The sequence below is a fragment of the Melanostigma gelatinosum genome (genome assembly GCF_949748355.1).
Source record: "Melanostigma gelatinosum genome assembly, chromosome: 24".
Lineage (NCBI taxonomy): Eukaryota > Metazoa > Chordata > Actinopteri > Perciformes > Zoarcidae > Melanostigma > Melanostigma gelatinosum.
The window spans coordinates 1,052,413-1,074,057 of NC_136657.1; the positions used below are offsets into that span (position 1 = coordinate 1,052,413).

At 46.7% G+C, this 21,645-nt stretch overlaps 2 protein-coding genes across 7 annotated transcripts; one reads left to right on the forward strand and one right to left on the reverse strand.

The window, feature by feature from the left end:
• Positions 1–2,797: 2,797 nt before the first annotated feature.
• pnpla4 (patatin-like phospholipase domain containing 4) lies at positions 2,798–5,032 on the forward strand. 4 transcript variants are annotated; one of them, XM_079296088.1, is made up of 7 exons: positions 2,798–2,916; positions 3,004–3,207; positions 3,736–3,830; positions 3,950–4,085; positions 4,199–4,264; positions 4,382–4,534; positions 4,852–5,032. In XM_079296088.1, exons 2-7 carry the CDS (start codon positions 3,007–3,009, stop codon positions 4,981–4,983), a joined length of 783 nt encoding a protein of 260 aa, XP_079152214.1. In that variant the 5' UTR covers positions 2,798–2,916; positions 3,004–3,006; the 3' UTR covers positions 4,984–5,032. The 4 variants fall into 4 exon arrangements, with proteins under 4 accessions (XP_079152214.1, XP_079152215.1, XP_079152216.1 ...); XM_079296089.1 differs by having other exon boundaries at positions 3,004–3,186; XM_079296090.1 differs by having other exon boundaries at positions 4,911–5,025.
• A 6,777-nt stretch (positions 5,033–11,809) lies between these two features.
• Positions 11,810–17,252, reverse strand: sts (steroid sulfatase (microsomal), isozyme S). 3 transcript variants are annotated; one of them, XM_079296775.1, is made up of 10 exons: positions 17,207–17,252; positions 16,630–16,782; positions 16,136–16,257; positions 15,892–16,014; positions 14,467–14,878; positions 14,218–14,354; positions 13,873–14,010; positions 13,441–13,600; positions 13,110–13,231; positions 11,810–13,004 (listed from the first exon to the last, which is right to left on the reverse strand). In XM_079296775.1, the coding sequence occupies exons 2-10, from the start codon at positions 16,779–16,781 to the stop codon at positions 12,613–12,615; spliced, it is 1,758 nt and encodes a 585-aa protein (XP_079152901.1). In that variant the 5' UTR covers position 16,782; positions 17,207–17,252; the 3' UTR covers positions 11,810–12,612. The 3 variants fall into 3 exon arrangements, with proteins under 3 accessions (XP_079152901.1, XP_079152902.1, XP_079152900.1); XM_079296776.1 differs by lacking the exon at positions 17,207–17,252 and adding an exon at positions 16,980–17,061; XM_079296774.1 differs by lacking the exon at positions 17,207–17,252 and having other exon boundaries at positions 16,630–16,940.
• Positions 17,253–21,645: the final 4,393 nt, after the last annotated feature.

Consider the following 21,645-nt stretch of genomic DNA (forward strand, 5'->3'; position numbering starts at 1 on the left):
CCTTCAGCATGTTTCTGAAAGTACGTCTTAATTATAACTTTTCTCTGTATAATGGGTCTGATATCTGAAATTGGACTTTTTCATTTCTTTTATCCGAGAATTTCATGGACTCTGGGCTGAGCCTGTGTCCCACACATGTGCTCTCTCTCTCTCAGCTTTGCTTCCTCGCCACAGGCTTTCCACTGAGTAACTACCACATCCTTTATCTCGGGGAATAATTCAATCACAGCTCAATGCGACAGCATCATGACTTTGACCTCTACTGGTACTTGAACAATGTTTGAAAGAGTCTGGCTAACACTGCTCTGGTAAATGTGTCCCTATTCATATTCAGCTCAAATCATACTTGTGTTAACATTCACGATGCACGTTTGATGTCTCTTTAAAGGAGTTGTATTTAACATTCCAAACATTTAAATAGCAGCAAACAACTATTTGCTATGTAAAGATATGTTGAGAGCTGTGGAGAGGCAATCGACATGGTCCCAATTTCGGATCGTGCACCTTTAAGCTATATTAAGGGTTTGCTGTTTGTTTTCACATCATTTGTTCTATATGTCTTATATTGCCCTAACTGCCACTTGTGTGTGTGTGAAGAGTTTCCAATCATAACAGCTGGTGTGTGACAGGGGCCACACTGTCTGGTGTATACTCGTACTTTTGATATTCTACAGTTTTTACTGTATTATCACTTGAGCAGCTTTATGGATGCAGGTCCTTTCAGTCAGATCATCATGAACTCAGCATCAAGGGAGCGAATCACACTGTGACTCATTCATTGAGACACTGAAACATTTCTGCTGCTTCAAAATGATCAATGCATGTCTGTTAATCCGTCACCAAACAGAATGCATTATCCTCCCTCCATTATTTCAGCAGCCCACTGACACCATCGCCTCCTCTGATGGAGTTCAGCTCTGTTTTCCTCCACAGCGCGTAACCCACCAAATCCACTTTAGTCTATACTTAATCATAAGCAACACTGAAGGAGCGAGAAAATTTTTGCTGATGTGCCAGAAAAGCAGAGGCGAGAGAAAAAAAACCAGAAGGTTCCAATGGCGAAGGGGTCCATGGGAAATAAATGCTGACTGAAGTGGTTGCAGAGGAAGAATTGCACTCCAGGGAAACTGCTTTAGGCGGGAAAACAACAAAGTAGGGCTAATAATAAAAGCGCACTCTGTCTTATCATAAAGCAAAAAAAAAAATCAGACTATCAGACATCCCATGGGAGGAATTTCACTACAACTTTTGGGGTTGAAATAGCTACTTTGCATTCAGGATATTCAGGATCTTTATCGTTCTACATGCAAAGATGTTTTTTTCTTATATTTTAGAGGCAGCTGTGGATGTGAGGTGTGTGTGTTTTGTTCCAACAGACCTTGAGTCTGGCACCTTGTGCACAAGCTGCCACAGCGTCACACAGTTTAATTGGGCTCCTGTGTTGCAGTGTTGTTGTCGGGCAGCTGAAGCTTCTAGACTGAACAAGTTGTAATGTTTTGCCAATAGGACACAGCAGTTGAACCATACAGGTCAGAAGGGACAAGAATCATTGTTCACATGATGATGTGTGACAAGATGACTCGCCAAAATGTGGCTCAATGAGCCGGTGAAATACATTCGGTGACTTGCCTTTAAAATGGAACATTTTTTACTCCACCTCCACACACTGCAGTCTGGTAAATATGCACGTTACAGAATGTAAAATCAGTGGTGGAAAGTAAAATAGTACATTTACTCAGATACTGTACAGAAGTACAATTCTGAGTTCCCCAATTTTTTTCTCTGGGGACCCACTTTTTAAAAATGATAAACTATCGCGACCCAATTCTTATTATTATTATTATTCTTATTCCGAATCACCTTATCTTTAATAGGTAAACCGGCCATTTTGAAGAGATATACTTTTCATGAATCACAACTTCGCTTTATGCATGTTATTGAAAATATATAAATGTTAAATACTTTATATATGAGACCAAATAAAGTTTACAGGCTATCTCATTATTTTCATTTCCTCTCATCAGTTAAACTAGCATTTCATATTAGATTCAGTGTTGTAAGTCGGCTACAACTAGAACTTTACAAACATTTAGGCCCCCTCATGTTGCTTGAGACCTCCGTTTCTTTGGTTCTGTATTTGAGGATTCCTTTGAGAAGATTTTCCACTTCCCATCTTCTGCGTGTCTGAGTGCATCTGGGCCCCTTCCCCTACTTCCTGTCATTTACTTACTTTGCAGATTGAGATTTAAGTCAGAACTTAATCAACTACACACTTTTCTGTGTTATTTTGAACTAAAATACCCTGCAGTATACAAAGTAAATTAAATGAGCTCAATCCAACTGCAACATTAAAGAGATGAACACCGCATTAATGCATCAGTGATTATGATCAAATATTCTGCATAATGAATACTTTTACTTTTAGTACTTAAAAGTATATTTTGATTATTATGATTTTGTATTGCATTCAAGATTTTAAATGCAGGACTTTTACTCATACAAATATTTATTTGCGTTATTTGTTTACACTGTTCACACATTGTACATCATTCAGTTGTTATAATTTTTTTTGCTATTTGTTATTTGTGTTTTTATTTGGAATATGTTCGAAATAAAACCTTGTAAAAAAAAGAAAAATACAAGGCCAACAATAGCAACATGCTCTTTAACCACAAGCATCAGAAATATGGCAACGGAGCAGGTAACGCTAACCGTTCACATTGACCAGAATCTGTAGGGATTTTATTTTGAAAGTCCCGAGCGGAAATGGAAACTTGTTGTTTGTTCCCTCTTGACACCGACGCAGCCGGAAGTGTAACAACAGTAAAGGTTTCGTGTTTACATCGAGCAGTTCGAGGTAGAGCTGTGTAGTTCGCCGTGAATAGAACAAATGGAAATAAGTGAACGCTGAAGACGGTACGTCCTCTTCTAGATGCACGTAGCGTCACTAGTTAGCAAACGTTAGCTTAGTTCTGTGACGAACTGTCATGTCCGTCTGTGCAGGTGATGCCCGTCCTGAACGTGTCCTTCGCTGCGTGTGGTTTCTTGGGGATCTACCACCTGGGCGCTGTGGGGGCCTTCCTCCGCCACGGGGACAAGCTGCTGGGCTCCCTCGGGGCCTGTGCGGGGGCCTCGGCCGGGGCCCTGGTGGCTGCAGTGCTGATCACAGCTCCTGAGAAGCTGGAGGTTCGAGTGTTCGCCTCCTCGGTGGGGTTGGGGGAACCACCACAGGGTCTCTGAGGGGTTTCCAGAGGACCCAGAGAGAAATCAAGTTAAATATCATTTAGAAAAACAAACAGTAACTTGCTGTAGCGAAGGCGCAAAGGAGAAAACAGTAATAAAGAGAGTAGCCGTGGGCTGATACAAGATGTCTAACCTCCCGACTCCAGTTATTACTGTATGATAAGTGCCCTTATACACGAACCCAAGACGATCGGTTACATGAATTAAAAAAATTCCCCTTGTAAGATTTCAGACTGACTGTCTTACGTACACTAGCTAGCCTAGCTTGTGCAGCTAACAGCTGAACATCTGAAGCTATCAGTCGAGAGAGAGAGAGAGAATCTGTTGCGGCCTAAAAAGTTTGGGAACCGCTGGTTTAGATGAATGTCCCTCCATGTTCCAGTCAGAGCTTCCTTAAGCTACGTATGTCCTGCCACAGATTACCAATCGGCCAAAGTACTGAGACGTGAACATGGTCCTAGTGGCTGAATGAGGTGTGATGTTCTCCTCCAGGACTGTAAAGAGTTCACGTACGGGTTCGCCGACGACGTGAGACGACAGCGCTTTGGAGCCGTCACACTGGGATACAACTTCATGCTCACGCTGCGGTAACTACACCCTGAAACCACAACTCAAGCCAAATATCTCATTTGTATTAAGGGTGTCATGAAAATTCATTTTATTTGTCTTGAGCACATTTTTAAGTAGTGTGTGTGTGTGTGTCCAGGGAGGGGATAGAAGAGATCCTGCCCAGCGAGGCTCACCGTCTGGCCACCGACCGCCTCCACGTCTCACTAACGCACTCCAGAAGTGGCAAGAACCACATCATGTCCAAGTTCACCTCCAGGGAGGAGCTCGTGAAGGTACACACTACACACTCCCACGTTACCGCCTGCTGAAGGACCATGGTCTCACGTCACTGTGGCTCAACGAGTGTCCACTCACTGATGAAATGACTGCTGTGTTTCCTCTCCAGGCTCTGCTGGCCAGCAGCTTCGTGCCCGTCTATGCTGGACTCAAAGCGGTGGAGCTAAGAGAACAGGTAAGAATAGAACAAGGGGCCGTAGAAGGACATATGCGTCTGAGCCTATAGAAGGGACACTTGGGTAAACTCTATTTCATGACTGAATCCTCACAGACTCTGGTTGTGTTTCACTAGAGATGGATCGATGGAGGGTTCACTGACAGTCTGCCTATTCTGCCCACGGGACGCACCGTCACTCTGTCTCCGTTCGCTGGGCTGCAGGACGTGTGTCCCGTCCACAGGGGGCGCTTCAACACTCAACTCAGGCTGGCCAACATGAACGTGATGGTGAGCACTTGATCCTCTGACAATGGGGGACTGACGTACCTCAGGTGTCTGGATGGATGTTAACTTTATCCAATATTATCAGCCTTCAATCAAACTGAATGAATATGTATGTGAAGAAGCAGCACTATTCAAACAAGCCGTGTGTGTGTGTGTGTGTGTGTGTGTGACATGTAGTGTACATGTGTTGGACGTCTCAAAACAGAAGCACATAAAACTATCTGCATGACCAGAGGAGAGGGGATATATAGATATTCACTCTCTGTCTCTGATCTCCTGAAGATTTGACGTCGATGTAGCGTTTCCTTTGGTTCCCTCAGTTCTCCGTGGAGAACATCAAACGTCTGAACCAAGCTCTGTTCCCTCCGTCCCACCGCAGCATGCAGTCTTTATGTCAGGACGGGTTCAACGATGCTGTGAGGTTCCTGAAGAGAGAGGACTGGATGAGCTGAAGACCATTTAGTACTTACTGTATTTATATCCTGTGATTTCACCTTTTCAAATAAAATAATAATTAAAAAGGATCCAGTGACTGTTTCCTGTGTCGGTTTGTGAGGTAAAGCATGAAGCATCAAGACCTCGGTGTATATGTATGAAGCAGATGATGAAAGAGTGTGTGTGTCATTGTCAGATAAGTGTTATCACACACACATTCTGGGCCTTTTCTTCAGCAGCTGAACGTGATGAAATGCCCTCATGTGAACATCAATTTCACACGGAGGCATTTCATTTCCCCCAGCTTGAAGCAGTGAGGGGGAAAAAAAAATATTAGATATCGCAGCACTTCACAGGAAGTCGGTCATGGATGTTGGGAGCTCCCTCGGGATACGAGGATGGAGCGTCTCCTTTGAAGCGCCGGACGTTTCCGCCGGGTGTCTCCGTGAGCAGGTTCTCCGTCAGCTGTCAGCCAGTGGAACTGCTCCTCCCTCGGGACCGTCTCATTGTCTAAAGAGACTGCTGCTCCACTCAGGACATTTCACAAGGAAGGAGGCAAATTGATTATGTTTTACTGCACACTTACTAATGCCCCAAGGCTTCAATTGGAACATTAAATACGACCTTTCTTTAATTGACTGCAATATTTCAGTGAAGCAGGATGTCTTTAGGGCTGGATATTGGCCATCAATCATTTTTTGCAGTTTGTAAATTACGCTGACGGGGTGCTGTATTTCCAAAACAGACCAGGGCCTTTATTTCTCAAACTCATATTATGGCTGACATGACAGTAATCTCCATCTTCTCAAGCTGAAGAGGTGTTTCCCAAACGCACCACGTTAACTGAAGACACCTGGAATGAGCGACTCCTCCTCACTTTACTTGGCTCAGAGCATCTTAAGAAGAACCAAAAACGACATGTTTTATTGAATTTTGTATTGTTTTTGTTAGATTTGCAAGTCTTATATTAATGCTTTTATCACAAACACATTTGCTGTAAATTGAAATATGTTTCAATTCAATAACCTGGAATTAAACTCACGTAAATGAACTCAACGATTGATGTCAGTATTGTCCTCCTCATGGTGTCGAATATATTCATCACTCCTGGTGGAAATGAGCCGACCTTCTTTTATCTTTTTATTAGTGGTGCATACTGCATGTTGTGCACGTACACTGCAGCTGACAAGAAACCGGTTAGTTTAGATCTTCATTCTAAATAAGCTCCACCGTGCACTGAAACAGATATAGATTCTTTGGGTGGACCTTTCTCATAGGTGTCGAAATTATGTTTTGCGACTGTAACACACTGACTATGGATAAGTGCCTCAAAACACCCAAATTATCCCTTTTGTGAATATAACATAAGTTACTGTGTAGATGCCTGTTAAGACATTTAGCTTTTAACACTCAAGAATTTGTATTTTTTATATTGTCTATTTTTTTCAAAAAGAATGTTAAAATGTCTTGTTACTCAGGTATAGTATCTGCAATAGTACCAACACATTTCAAATGTAACCCAGCCCCAGTTGACTCACAACTTATGCTGCAAAGCATCATAAAAACACAAAATGAACATTTAAAAAGAGATAGCAACATCTAAAATAGCTTCCACGTGTGAAAGAAGCGGAACACAGACACACGCACACACAGATGTACCCAGTAGGGCAGGGCTATTCAATTAAAGGTCAGTGAGGTCCAGTTAGAGAGAATTTCCTCCTGCAAAGGTCCGGAACGTCACAATAATATCTAACTTGCTCTATTTAGTGCCAGAAGCCTAGTAGTAGTAACACCGTCTCTGTGTAGTCAACAACTGTCAATCAATTATATTTTAACAATTATTCTTAGTTTTCAAATTGAACTTGATGGATTATAAATAATACATAGAAATACATAAATAAATGTTCTTCTCATTTCAAGTAAAATAACGTCTGGATTAAAGAATAACTGACATGACAGAAAGCTTTTGAAAAATGTGCATCTTAAAGTAAAGTACTTCATTTTAGAAAGATTCATTTCACTGATTTGTCCTGCAGCTTTAAATTCAGTTCATTCAGGTGTGAAGTGATGTCAATCAAAAAAGCCACAATATTATATTTTTCTCATCTTCTAACAAGAGAAATTAGTGAGCATGGACTTTATGTGTGGTTATTAAACTACTTGTTTCAGCTCTATTCTCTCCATTAACATCATTGTTGGTCAGTGAATGAATGTTGATGATTCTGATCATGTTGGGCTCTTATCAGAATGAAGTCATTTAGATGTGAGTGGGTACGTTTGCTCAAAAGAGTTGTGCTTTGTCTCGTAGTGGCGCTTCATATTACAGCTTTTATTAATCGTCACGGTCTCTGAACATATGAGACACACTGGTTTTAAACTGTTTGTGTGAAGAATTAACCTGTAAGAGTCTGTTCATTCTTGGTTCAAGACTCTAGTCTCTCTGACTACTTCTCTCTCTTTGGAGAAAGTCATGTGAAATAACTTCTCTGACTCACGTAATTATTCTCCTGCTCTTCGTTCTCTCACCTCGTCTCTCCTGTGTGAGTAAATCTCACTACAATCAGGAAACTTGTCAGAATACCCATATTTGATTGGCTGCGCTGCATCACGTGATGTGATTTGCACCGCTGAACAAGTACCATAAAGGCTGAAAAAGCTGCGCCGGTATTATTAAGGAATGGCAGCACAGTTGGGATGTAGGAGACACAGGAAGACATCTTTATGCTGTTCAGAAATAAGTTGGCAAAGGGAGGACATCCAGAAGAAGCACCATAGAAGAAAACTGTGAACTAGACTGAGGATTGGACACACAAGGCTGAACAAAACAATGCAACTAATAAATAAACACCCAATAGGACTATGTGAGCACTGCCAAATATCAGAAACTGTAGACCATATCATATGTCATTGCTCGACATTCTCACTTGAGCGAGACAGGTTGAAGAGGAGGCTGGGAGTGGAAGAAATAAATCTAAAAGATGCATTAACCCTGGGGGCAGGAAACATACTACAATATGTGAAAGAAACAGGCTTGAGCAAAAATAATTTAAGTTCATTTAACTCCTTTTTTTTGTTCTGTTTTGTTTGTTGTTTTATTTTATTTTGTTTAGTTTGTTTTTATTTTTTGGTTTAGGTTTTGTAAGGAGATAGGTTATCGGGTCCACACTCCAATATAGTAGGTGGTGGTAATGCACCTTTCACTGGATGCCATCTGCCATAAAACAAAAAAGAAGAAGAAGAAGAAGAAGAAGCTGCGCCAGTTAAAATAGAAGCGCTCCGTCAAAATGTAATGATTCTCAATTATCTATCGGTTTTAGGTCCTGGGTCCGGCTACAAAGGCGTCTGGGTCCGGACCGCGGTCCGCCTATTAGTGACCCCTGCAGTAGGGTTTCCCCACTGCTATTATGTAAGCCCACCTGCTGGTTCTGGTAATGAGGCTCAATTAAGGCTTCCCTTAAATTACAGTTTTCACCCGGGGTGACAGATGCCCCAGCTTGTGCTTTTTTTATACGTTTGGTTTCAGCTCGTCTTGTAATGAAACACTGACTGGTGTCTGTAAATAGGCCATTTATTATTGTAATATTCCGCTGCTGACTTCGCCGTGCAGTACTGCAAAACCGCACATGCCTGCAATACGTTACTACTCTGATCAGCTTGTTGATTCCAGAGCAGAGAATGACAGCTCAAGTGTGATTTGCATTCTGAAATATCCTCCTGTAAAACACTGCGTCGTCATAGTTTTAGCACGAGCATAATTCATGCAGGATGAAGTGATTCCACAGTGGTCCACAGAGCGTGTGCGGTCTGGTCTGTATGCAAGTCTCAAACATTCATGTGTTGTGCTTCTACTCACGTCTTAACTCATTTTGGGAAGCGTGACTGTGGCCTGTAACTACAGCAGACGTTGTTGCTGAGCCATGGGGCTGCTGGGAGATCCAGCGCCCACACTGCAAACACACTGTACTTGCTGAACACTCAGCGAGCAAATTACCCTGAAGCCCAAACCCTATAATATAATACCTACTGATTCTTTTTTACACTGTATTAGGTATATGGAGGGCTTACCTGTCTGCACGCTGTCCTGTGTAACAGGCTAGTAAATTGAAGCTTGGGGAAAGTTCATGCTTTCTCTTCATCTGTTTAGTGTTTTCCACTTCCTCAGGCTGACCAAGGGAGTTCTTCTTATTCAGGTCAATCAGATTTCAACACAATCGCAAATTAAGTTGCTGTTAGGACTTTAGTGGATTGTTGTGACTCACACTCCACATGTTAGTTTTCAGTGGAAATCCCAAATCAACCTTAAAGCTGCATTCTCTCTACTGTCCACCAGGGGGTGACTCCTCTGGTCTATGAGAAAATTACTCTACTTCTCTCTTGATTTATTAACTCAGTAAACATTGTAAACATGAGTTGATGGTCTCAATCCCTAGTCAAGCCCAAGCAATCAATGTGAGGAATTTATTCAGTCAGCAGCATAGTCAAAGAATAAAGATTTCCCTCACAATTTAGTGTTTTTTGTAAATACCCTTTGTGAGCACCTTATTTTGAAAACTGGATGTAGTGACCTAGTCACACGTGGATCACAGTTACCCTGCCAGCAGAAGCTCACTGAGCCCATCCACAGAGGAAACATAGTTCTGCTTCTCTTAAAACCCTTTGGACCCGAGAGGCCCCGGTGGGGGTCTTTTTTAGAAAAGTGTAGCATTCAGCGTGTCGTAGAAAGCATTTTTCATGAAGAAAAATAATTAATGGTCCAGACATATTAAAAAATAGTCCGAAAAAAAAGTATGAGCAACATCATCATACCAGCCATTGTAAACAGTGCAAACACAATTATACATGAACTAAGATCATATCTGGAAGATATCTAGAAGATTTGCCACAATTTTGGCCAAAAATCAACAAACTATGATCGCTGTATTACTATTCTCAGTGTTACCAGTATTCTAGCATCAAAATTATTAAAATAGACCTTGTAGTTAGAGCTGTGGACTCTCTTGAGTATGGGTATGCAATTTTCGAGCAGAGGCCTAAAAATAGGGCTAGACCCAAGAGTAACAGCTGGTATTCTGTGCTCTCTCTTTATATTTACCATGTGTTTTTAAAAGCTGTATTTATGGGTTCACGCAAGCTCATGATCTGTAATTCTCTGTCTGTGTTCATTCATTTTCACATATACTTAACTGCTGAAAATGATTTGCGTAACTCTTTTCACTAATACAAGGTACTAATACAAGGTAGCATATGAATACAAAACACATGGATATGGTAAGGATTGAATGAAAGTTATGACATTATACCTGTACAGCTCTGATGAACAGATGAACTCTGTACAGATGAAACAAAGTGCAAGTGAACTTTGAAGGTATTGGGAGGTGTATTTTGGGGCTTTGGACAGAGCTTGCTAAGCTATTGTAACCGGTTATTGTTACCACCGTGGATCCTGTCAGCACAAAGACGTCAGCACACACTCAAATAGCGTTTAGTAATGTTCTTTATTGTCATTAATGCAGTTCAGGATGCTCTCGGCCGTGCGCTCTCCTGCCGTGGCCCCGAGCGCACCGCCGTACATGCATCCGTCAGGATCGCCTCTCGCCCTGCCCGTCGCCCTGTCTCCTCTGCAGCTGTGCCCAACCACACCCAGCCACCACAGCTATAGCTAACCTGACTCTCTTCAACCCTTCTGAGTTTGCGTGTAAACAGTTCTGATTACATTGACTGGTTTGCATCACCACCAATCCACCACAACCAACTGCCTTCAAGACAAACATTTTGGATGAGCACCAATTTCAAAATACTTGAAACAAATCTGTTGTCCTCGGGCTCCCTCACCAACCACACCAACAGCTTCTCCCTCCCTGTTGAAGGCTCCACTGTCTCCCCTTCTTCCAACATTCACAACCTGGGAGTCATTTTGGACTCAATCCTTCCATTGGAATTGTCAAAACAGCCTTGCCCGCCACCTTCCATCCCTCTCCCTTTCTGCTGCTGAAACCCTCATCCACTCATTCATCACCTCAAGACTCAACTACTGCAGTAGACTTCTATTTGGTGCTCCCTCCGAACTCCTCAAAAGGCTTCAATACGTTCAAAACTCAGCTGCCCGCATGCTCACATACATCAGCCCCTGCCCACCAAAACCTCCACTGGCTCTCTAGAACATCTCTCCATAACATGGCCTCCTTCTACCTTTCCACACTCCAACACGTACCCTCAGATCAGTCACTCCCACAACAAGGACCGAGCACCCAACCTGGGGTTTTTTCAAAAAGCGCTTCCTAATTCAAATGTATTAAAATGCAGTGTGTATCCTTGAGGCCTAACAAATATGTTGAATATGTTCCCTCATCAAACATTTGCTAAGCTGATGTTTGAATACTTAGATCCATCTTTGTTATTATCCAAGAAGCAGCAGCTTTGTCCACATGTTTGCACATGTGCAGTAGACACACAGAGATGAGATTCACAGCAATCTTGTTGGAAAGAACGCTTACAGTCTTACACTGTAAAGACTTTTAGATGTGCTGTTCGGAAATTGTGAAGGGGATAAGTCCCTTTGAAAATATCAACAACCAAACAATCACCTCCACTTTCAGCAGCGTTTCCCACGTCTCCATGGTTATTTGCTGCTCGGTCTTTTGCGTTATGACTGCCTCCTCATCGTGACCACCAGCATCTTCTGTCTTCTGAAGATCCAACCTGCTAATAACATGTCAAATAGACACCAAATTGACTTGTTTTTGTATTTTGAAATAGATTTTCTGTGTGAAAGGCTCATGGAGTCATTGTCTGTAAACTCTAGAGTAGTGAACAGGTGACAAGAAACAAATGTTGGATCAGGTATCAGATCAGGAAGAACATTTTAATACCCAAATAAAGCCTTTTGGGGCACTTTGAGATTAAAATACAACAACGACAAAACATCTTTTTTTCAGTTGCATTTAGTTTTTTTCCCCCCGTTTCATTTCAAAGTATTGTATTTAACGGAGCAGATACCAAACAGCAGCACAGAGGAAAAACAGTCAAGAGGAGAATCTGATCCTGATGCAAACTCCATAAAAGTTTCGACGAGAAGTTCTATAGCGGTTGAGAAAATGATGACAACAGTTTGGAGTGACCAACAATGTTTACAGGAATGTCGACAGAGCCAAATATACAGAAGAATTAGATTTGATCACATCAAGATAATACACACAGACTGCAACCGACGAAATATCCCTCAACCCTCCCTTTACAAGAGCGTCCGACAACTACGGTGGCCTTATATATACCGTATATATATGTAATATATATTACTTTACACACTGGCCTGTGAATTCCCCCGAGGATAGATAAAGCCTTATTGATACAATATTTGTTTTGTTGACTATATTTCGTATTGTTAATCTGAATCTACTACTTGTACCAAGTAACCTAAAGTGCAAACGTAGTCCAGTAAAAAGTACAATATTTCCCTCTGAGATGAAGGATGAAGGAGCAGAAAATGGAAATGCTCAAGTAGAGGACCTCACATGTACCAGCAGGTAACTGAGCGTATGCTAGCGAGTTAAGCTAACAAAACATATCAGGAAGTTGGCTTTAAAACAGTCCGAATGACTCGGGTCGAGACTAAAATCGGCGTTTTTGGAGTTTGCAGGTGTGCATTGTTAACTGGAATGATCCTCTGTTGTAGCCCCGCCCACATCCTCTTCCTCCTGCTGGCACTGACAGAGCTGTGAGAGCGTGGAGCAGCAGGGCTGCAGCCAGGGCTTCCAGATCAGGTTCCACACCGACATCTGGCTCTCCACAGGCTTCACCGACCTCCGATGCGCATCCGCCGCCTCCTCCATCGCGGCCAGGACGGCGTGAAAGGCCGGCTCGGTGTCGGGAGTCAGCTGCGTGGTCTCCGACGGGTCCCTCGTGAGGTCGAAGAGCAGCGGAGGGTCGTGGTAGGTCACATAGTCCGATGAGCAGAAGCAGGCGTGTGTGTGGAAACAGGCCGTCTCATTCTCCGGGTAGAAGTTTGGTGTGAAGTAAAAGGCTTTCCACACTGAGCTACCTGAAGAAATAGAAATACATGTATGTAATAAACTGCTGGTATCAGTCCTGACAGCTGTGTGCACATGAAGTTCACACACTGTGGATTTCTCTACGTGCGCCTTACTGTTTCGGGGATGCCATCGGACTGCGTTCAAGTAGATGTTGCAATAATGGAACAGGAATTCATGGGTCGACCTCTCAACTCTCCCCCGGAGCAGATCCATGAGGTCATGACCATCTATTTGCCTAAAGACCAGGGGACAGGAGGTCAATCGTATGTGTGACTCGATGAAACCGATCAAAGCCTGTGGATGCCCTTAAATACCCCCTCTACACGTTTCCTGGATCTCACTCAGGCTCCCCCTGCCTCTCTCTCTTTGTAAATGTGATTTCAGGATGCACTTGTTTTGACCGACATGAGGAAGTGTTGCTGTCTCGCTGCTGTGCAGCCTTACCGGTCCTCTGGGACTGACACTCCGCTCAGCCGCACCACCGTAGGAAACAGGTCCATGTTGCTGGTGGGCTCGTCTACCTGTCTGCCGCTGGGGATGCTCCCCGGCCAACGCAGAATTCCCGGGACCCGGATCCCTCCCTCCCAATTTGTGGACTTCCCTGCTGCTCAGAGGACATATAAGAAGAACACAAAGTCATGAAAGCAGCCCTGAGCGTACTGTGAAGGATTTCAGTGTTAGAAGCATTCTTAGTAGGATTAAATAACACCCCTAGTGGTGAGTAGAAGTGTCACAACTTTGAAAAACGTATTCATCTGTATTAAAAATGTATTAATCTCCGTAGACATTTAAGATTTGCTACTAAAATGCTAAAACGAATGGTTCAAACTTTAGCGTCCTGACTGAAATAATAAGAAATCAATGATCATGCTGTACCTTTATATATTCCGTTCCATCCTCTGTTGACCTCCCCTGTGGAAGAGATTTCCTCCACGTGGGCCCCCTGGTCTGAAGTCAGGTAAACCAGAGTGGTTTCTCTCAGCTTCAGTCTGTCCAGAGTCTGCATGATCTGACCTGAGAATGTATGAAAAAAATGAATGAATAAGAAGGAATAGAATACAGAAGGATGAATATAGAAAATAAAACCCACTGAAAAATAATATATTGCTCTCGGAAGCTGTGCCTGTGGTGTATGAATGGGGATGATTGATTTGCTGACAATCAAACATATTGAACAACAGCTGACTTGCTCATTAAATGAAGCCGACTCTGCCGACCTACCGACACTCCAGTCCACTTCATGGACCGCGTCCCCATAGATGCCGTGACGGCTCGTTCCTCTGAATGCTGCTGAGGCAAACATGGCCGTGTGCACTTGGATGAAAGAGAAAAACAGCAGGAACGGCCCCCCCGAGTTCCTGCAGGAACAGTTGAGTTACAAGCATTTGCTCATATACTGTAGCATAGCATGATGAAACATGCAAAGATTGCAGTTTTGATCATCAAACCATGAACCAGACTGAAACGCACCTCTCCATGAAGTCCACTGCCTCATGAGTCATCCTCTGTGTCAGGTTTTCAGACGTGAACGGCTGCTCAACAACTCTGTGGTCCCTCATGAGAACACAGTTGAGGTACGGCATCATCATGATGAATCCTGCTGTCAGACCTGTGACCAGGGCCGACAGACACAGCAGGCTCACAACCAGCCCTCTGCGCATGCTGAGGACGCCCATGTAGTGGAGTGAGGCTGCGCTGACCAGGACAATGGCCAGTGTCCTGTACGGTAAGTACTTATGGATCTGGAACACAGTGCCCTGTCCAGGCTGGCAGTCTCGCATGTTGGTCACGGGGATACCGAAGAAATAGTTAAAGCCATGGATGCTGGGGTGGTGGCAGTGATCGTCACTGCTCTCACAGTTAAGTCCGAGGTGCCATTTCCCTGCAAACAAGAAAGGAAATTAAAAGAAATGTATTGAAAGGAAAAAAACAGGTTAATAATGTACTAAATGAACATCATGCTGTGTTGAAGAAGACTTGAAACTACAGATTAAGACCATAAACTCATGTTTACAATGTTTACTGAGGTAATAAATCAAGAGAGAAGTAGAGTCATTTTCTCATAGACTTCTATACGACCAGAGGAGTCGCCCCCTGGTGGACACGAGAGAGAATGCAGCTTTAAGGTTGATCAGAACCGGAGGTTGCCTCCTAGTCAAAACACTAGGAATCGTCCTCTAGCTAGGATGTTTTGGCATCAAAACGACTCTGTTAGGTAAAGGAATACATCGGGAAATACTTAGTCAACAAACCTACTTAGTTAGGTTTCGGAATAGATTGTCGTTCAGGTCCATATAACTGTGGAAAGGCCGTTACTGAAGTCAAACATCAACACTGACTTCTGGTTTCACATGGTACGATCCGCGTTCTCCTGGCTGAAAGAGCCCTATCTGTTGGACCCATCCACCTCGTGTGTGCGTTAGCGCTGCTTTATACTTCCTTCAGATCATGTGGATAACATATGAAACTAATTGTGGGATATCTACGAATGGATGCTGGATCAGACCAGTCTGCTGTACGTGAACACGGCTTCACACTTAAGCCCAACCATAACTAACTCCATACAGTGACTCTATATATATATATATATAGAGTCACTATATGTGATGAGTTACCTTCAATTGTCTGGTATTTGTATTGTATTTGCCCAAAAACAGACATTCATGACTGGTTATTTTAGCTATAAACTATAATTAAACTCTTTACTACATAACAATGTTGATATCACAACATAAAAATGTAATTATTATATATGTTTCTGCTCCTAAACATCAGAGTGAAGAATATTTCCGTGCTCCTAATGGCATTCCCACATTAACATGCGGTTAGAAACCTCTGGCACAAAACAGAGATCACATTGAAGAACTTGTGAAATCAAGGAGGACTGTGATTTACCGATGAGAGCCGTCTCATAGCCCTGTTGCTTTGCAATATTAGCAAAGGTCACCTCTTGGCTGGGAAGACCTCCAGAGGCTGCGTTGAATAAAAAGACACCAGGTCTGTGATGACCAACTACACCTGTTGGAGAGGAAACATCATTCAAAGCACAGAAGAGTCTAGAGCCGTCACTTCTTACACGGAAATCACCACGTCAACGTGGAAATGCTGCTTTTCTTCGTGTCGGTGTCTCTGAACTGGCCTGAGCGTATCGGGTATCGTCCGGTGAGAAACGCCGCCCTGCTGGGAGTGCAGAGGCTCGCTGCGGCGATGTGGTGGGTCAGCTTCACCCCCTCCCGCGCCAGCTGGTCAATATTGGGGGTCCTGCAAAATCACCATTCATCAACAGTCACATGGAAGGTTCAAAATCCAGACAGACATATTTTATTAATGCTGCTTGGACTTTAAAATAACTGCATCATGCTTAATTAGGGGGTAATAACTTGTGTCAAGTGTAAAGGTTCTGTTCTTCAGACCTGGGTGTTACACACCCTCCCTGTGTGAGCACAGTGAAGTTAGTGGTGACCTGCATCAAAGGGAGTTAGCCACTCCACACGAGGAAGAGAAGGGGATGAAAAGACTTAAAGAAAGGAAACCAAATGTCTACAGGTAGAATGCTCAGAAGTAGCAACTTGTAATCAGAAGGATTACAAGTTGCTCTCATTAGAATAACAACCACAGAGCAACATGTTTCACCTCAGGGTTGCATTGCCGTAGCAGCCCAGGTCTCCGATCCCCAGGTCGTCCACCATGATCAGGACAAAGTTGGGCTTGCTGCCTCCGTGAAAAGACGCACAGCTGAGCTGTAAGAGCAGCAGCAGAGAGGACGGCCGCCATGTGGACTTCATGCTGACGGAGACACGAGAGGAGACATTCCAAAAGTCAGCCCTGTTAACAGTTGAGCATGCGGATTATGTTTTACAGATGTGTTTACAATTACATAACTGTCCATTTCCCCGCAAAAACGTGACATCTACTTATGACGTAAGTACTCCTGCAGCGGGAACTGTGTGTGTTGATCGTATCCTCAAATAAATGTTTCTTACAATGTGAAAAGTTACTCCTCATTTTACGAAAGTCCAGAAACACGCGGCACCGCCGCTCGTTACATGTACTGGGTATTTTCAAAATAAACTTCCGTTTTTCCGGGACACAGTTGGATTGAGAAAACGAAACTACTTTGTTCGGTTTATCAATATATACTATGCTATATTATACTAAACACAGAGACAGACAGTAACGTCGCTTATTATTATGGAACAGTGGCTCTTACTAGTGATGTTACGAGATGTGCCGACGCTTCGAAGCGTGTGTCGAGTAATGGAGGGGGCGTTTCCTCGAAGCGCGTATCGAGGCTTGCTACATTTAGGGGAGGAGCCACAAATGATGACGTCCGATGCCTCGCTGCCCGGCTGTACCACGTGACTGCTTCGGGAAGTGGTTCAGATTTTGCCGGGAGGTTTGACAGCAATATAAACCACTCAGGCTCCATTAAAAATGTGGGTTGTTGGTGGAGAGTTGCGGTCAGTTGAGAGTTTGGATCGTTTGGAGAGTTTAGAGAGAGAGAGATAGTTTGGAGAGTGAGGAGAGAAGGATAGGTGATAAGATGGAGCCAGCTCGGAAGAGGAGGATTTCCCCTGTGTGGGAACACTTTGATTTGATAACTCCTAATAAGGTAAGCTAAATCTAACTCTATTTCAGACACATTAGGTTTGCTTATCAAGAACTGTATTGTTCACAGTTTCTTATTTTATTCAAAGGTGAGGTGTTTATTGTGCTCCAAGGAGTTGGGGTACAATAACAACACCTCATCCATGCTAAGGCACTACCTTATGCATGAGAATAAGGAGGAAACTGGAGCTTCACCTAGCCATTGTAAGTCATTACAATATTACAAATGCACCATCACAATTTTTCCCTGTTCACTTTTGTTTATTGTGCAAATAAAGACAGGTAACAGACACTGTATTTATTCTCTTTTAACCAGCCATGTCAGGATCCAGGATCCCTGTCTGACCCGGTGTGTGTGTCCCCTGATCTCCTCTCCTCATGTGCTCTGTCATTCCCCTGTCTGTTATTGTGTGCCATGTGCTCTGTGTTTGTCCTCTGCCTCCAGACACCTCCCATGGCCGCACCCTTAATCGTGCACAGCTGAGGACACTCAAGCCGATCACCTCCTGCAGCCTGACACACCAGACTCAGGGCCACTAATGAGTCTCCTGGCACTATATAAGCTCTGGTCCTGCAGTCTGGGGGTGTCAGGTCGTACCGTCTTTAACCCGCTGAAACCCCGTGGCATCCTCTGCCCTCCTTGTGTTCGTGGATACACTTCGCCGCTCTGCCCTCCTTGTGGTCTACGGATTACACTCTGTCGACTCCAGTATCGAGCCACGGGACTTCACGCCGTCAACTCACCAGCCCTCCAGTGTCGAGCCACGGGCCTCACACCGTCGATCTGCCGCTCGGGTGTCGGACCACGGGCTCCACACCAGCAACCCACCTGTCTAAATAAAGCCTGATTAACATTCACTTCTGTCTCCTGTGGTCTTGCGTTTGGGTCCTATCTGTGAACTCCCGTGACAGAACGACCTGACCATAATGGACCCAGCAACCACAGGAGCAGCTACGCTGGCCGGACATAGCACGCAGCTGGAGGCACCCCAGCAGATGCTCATGGAGATGCGTCAAGCCCTGCAATCCATGGCAGGTGAGGTCTCTGGGGTTGGCCGCATCTTGCAGGGACTGGTTCGGACAGGCCAGCTTCAGCCGGCTCCAGCACCGGACCCATCACCTGCACTCCCCTCTCCAGTCCTCGCCCCGCCGGTTCGGGAGTCCCCCGTGCCACCTCCAGGTCCCTATGATGGAACACTGGGGAAGTGTCAGGGCTTCCTGTTGCTATGCCAACGGGTGTTTGACCGACAGCCCCTGACTTTCGCCTCAGACAGGTCCAAGGTGTCTTACGTGGTCTGCTTACTGCGGGGAAGGGCTTTGGACTGGGCCATGTACACAGTGAGCAGCGACCAGCCTAATACTGTGGGGTATGTGGACTTTGTGACTGCTCTGATGAGAGTTTTTGACCCTCTGGGGAACTCTGAGTATATGGTCAAGCGCCTTCTCAGCCGGAGACTGAGCCATGCAAGGGTAGCGGAACACTCAGTGGCCCGGTCGACTCCGGCTCCCCGTAGTCAGACTGCATTGCAGCCGGCTCCTGTTCCTGTCACCTCTTCGCCGCAGCTAGCTCCGGTTCCTACCGCCTCTGCGGCACCGCTTTCGCCAGTCCCGGCCGCCGCCGTCTCCGTACCGCGGCGACCTCCAGTCCCGGCCGCCGCTGTCTCCATACCGTGGCGACCTCCAGTCCCGGCCGCCGCAGTCGCAGTGCAGCAGCGACCTCCAGTTCCCGCCGCTGCCGTCCCGGAGCAGCAGCAACCTCCAGGTCTCGCCGCTGCCGTCGCAGTGCAGCAGCGACCTCCAGCTCCCGCGGCTGCCGTCCCAGATCAGCAGCGACCTCCAGTTCCCGCCGCTGCCGTCCCAGATCAGCAGCGACCTCCACCTCCCGCCGCTGTCATCCCGGAGCAGCAGCGACCTCCAGTTCCCGCCGCTGTCATCCCGGAGCAGCAGCAACCTCCAGTTCCCGCCGCTGTCGTCCCGGAGCAGCAGCGACCTCCAGGTCCCGCCGCTGCCGTCCCGGAGCAGCAGCGACCTCCAGGTCCTGCCGCTGCCGTCCCGGAGCAGCAGCGACCTCCAGTCCCAGCTGTGGTCTCGGAGCCGCAGCTATCCCCGGACCTCGCGGCCGCGGAGCCAGAGCCGCTCTCAGTTCCTGCCGCCGCAGGGCCAGCTCCAGTTCCTGCCGCCGCAGCTCCAGTTCCTGCCGCCGCAGGGCCAGCTCCAGTTCCTGCCGCCGCAGCTCCAGTTCCTGCCGCCGCAGCTCCGGTTCCTGCCGCCGCAGGGCCAGCTCCAGTTCCTGCCGCCGCAGCGCCAGTTCCTGCCGCCGCAGCTCCAGTTCCTACCGCCGCAGCTCCAGTTCCTGCCGCCGCAGCTCCAGTTCCTGCCGCCGCAGTCCCAGTTCCCGCCGCAGCGCCAGCTCCAGTTCCTGCCGCGGCCGCCTCTACGCCGGTTCCTGCCGCCGCAGCGCCAGCTCCAGTTGCTGCCGCCTCTACGCCGCAGTCCGCTCCAGTTCCTGCCGCCGCAGCGCCAGCTCCAGTTCCTGCCGCTGCCGCCTCTACGCCAGTTCCTGCCGCTGCCGCCTCTACGCCGCAGCCCGCTTCAGTTCCTGCCGCTTCAGCGCCGCAGCCCGCTCCAGTTCCTGCCGCCTCAGCGCCGCAGTCCGCTCCAGTTCCTGCCGCCGCCTCAGCGCCGCAGCTATCCCCGGACCTGGCCGCCGCCGCCTCCGTGCCGCAGGCTCTCCCAGACCCGGCCGCCGTCCCAGAGGCGCAACGACCTCCAGTTGCCGTCCCTGAGCGGCAGCAACCTCCAGTGCCCGCTGCCGTCGCGGAGCAGCAGAGACCTCCAGTACCTGCCACTGCTGCACCAGCATCCTATTCTCCAGAGCCCTTCCGCCCGCCCGGCCGTCCGCCGGAGCACCCGTGTCCGGAGCCCTTCCGCCCGCCCGGCCGTCCGCCGGAGCACCCGTGTCCGGAGCCCTTCCGCCCGCCCGGCCGTCCGCCGGAGCACCCGTGTCCGGAGCCCTTCTGCCCTCCCGGCCGTCCGCCGGAGCACCGGTGGCCGACGCTCTTCGGCGGCCCCGTGGCGGGTCAGATCCTGTCGCCCCTCCTCCGGACCCCCGCCGCCCACCCTAGTCGGCCTTGTAGCTGGGGGGACATCCCTCCTCCGGACCCCCTCCACCCGCCCTGTGTTGTGTCTTGTGTTACGTCTGGAATCCGTTCCTTAAGGGGGGGGTACTGTCAGGATCCAGGATCCCTGTCTGACCCGGTGTGTGTGTCCCCTGATCTCCTCTCCTCATGTGCTCTGTCATTCCCCTGTCTGTTATTGTGTGCCATGTGCTCTGTGTTTGTCCTCTGCCTCCAGACACCTCCCATGGCCGCACCCTTAATCGTGCACAGCTGAGGACACTCAAGCCGATCACCTCCTGCAGCCTGACACACCAGACTCAGGGCCACTAATGAGTCTCCTGGCACTATATAAGCTCTGGTCCTGCAGTCTGGGGGTGTCAGGTCGTACCGTCTTTAACCCGCTGAAACCCCGTGGCATCCTCTGCCCTCCTTGTGTTCGTGGATACACTTCGCCGCTCTGCCCTCCTTGTGGTCTACGGATTACACTCTGTCGACTCCAGTATCGAGCCACGGGACTTCACGCCGTCAACTCACCAGCCCTCCAGTGTCGAGCCACGGGCCTCACACCGTCGATCTGCCGCTCGGGTGTCGGACCACGGGCTCCACACCAGCAACCCACCTGTCTAAATAAAGCCTGATTAACATTCACTTCTGTCTCCTGTGGTCTTGCGTTTGGGTCCTATCTGTGAACTCCCGTGACAAGCCACCAGAAAACAAGAGCTGGATGAAGCCCTCGTCTCCATGATAGTGAAGGACACACAGCCCTTCAGTATTGTGGATGATGTTGGATTCAGGGCGTTTGTGTCCAAACTGGATCCCGATTTAAAGTAATAGGATTTTTCAGCCAAACAAAAGCCACCGAAGCAATAAAACGACTGACCTCCGAGTGTGCCACCATTATACGGTCAAAACAAAGCAGAGA

What these genes read in the sequence shown, in the direction of transcription:
- pnpla4 (XM_079296088.1), top strand. Translation starts at nt 3,007, where the DNA reads ATGCCCGTCCTGAACGTGTCCTTCGCTGCGTGTGGTTTCTTGGGGATC. An exon ending in TTCGAGTGTTCGCCTCCTCG is followed by an intron (nt 3,208 to 3,735) that starts GTGGGGTTGGGG and finishes GTTCTCCTCCAG; the next exon opens with GACTGTAAAGAGTTCACGTA. An exon ending in AACTTCATGCTCACGCTGCG is followed by an intron (nt 3,831 to 3,949) that starts GTAACTACACCC and finishes GTGTGTGTCCAG; the next exon opens with GGAGGGGATAGAAGAGATCC.
- sts (XM_079296775.1), bottom strand. Translation starts at nt 16,781, where the DNA reads ATGAAGTCCACATGGCGGCCGTCCTCTCTGCTGCTGCTCTTACAGCTC. An exon ending in TACGGCAATGCAACCCTGAG is followed by an intron (nt 16,258 to 16,629) that starts GTGAAACATGTT and finishes GTGATTTTGCAG; the next exon opens with GACCCCCAATATTGACCAGC. An exon ending in CTATGAGACGGCTCTCATCG is followed by an intron (nt 14,879 to 15,891) that starts GTAAATCACAGT and finishes TCTTGTTTGCAG; the next exon opens with GGAAATGGCACCTCGGACTT.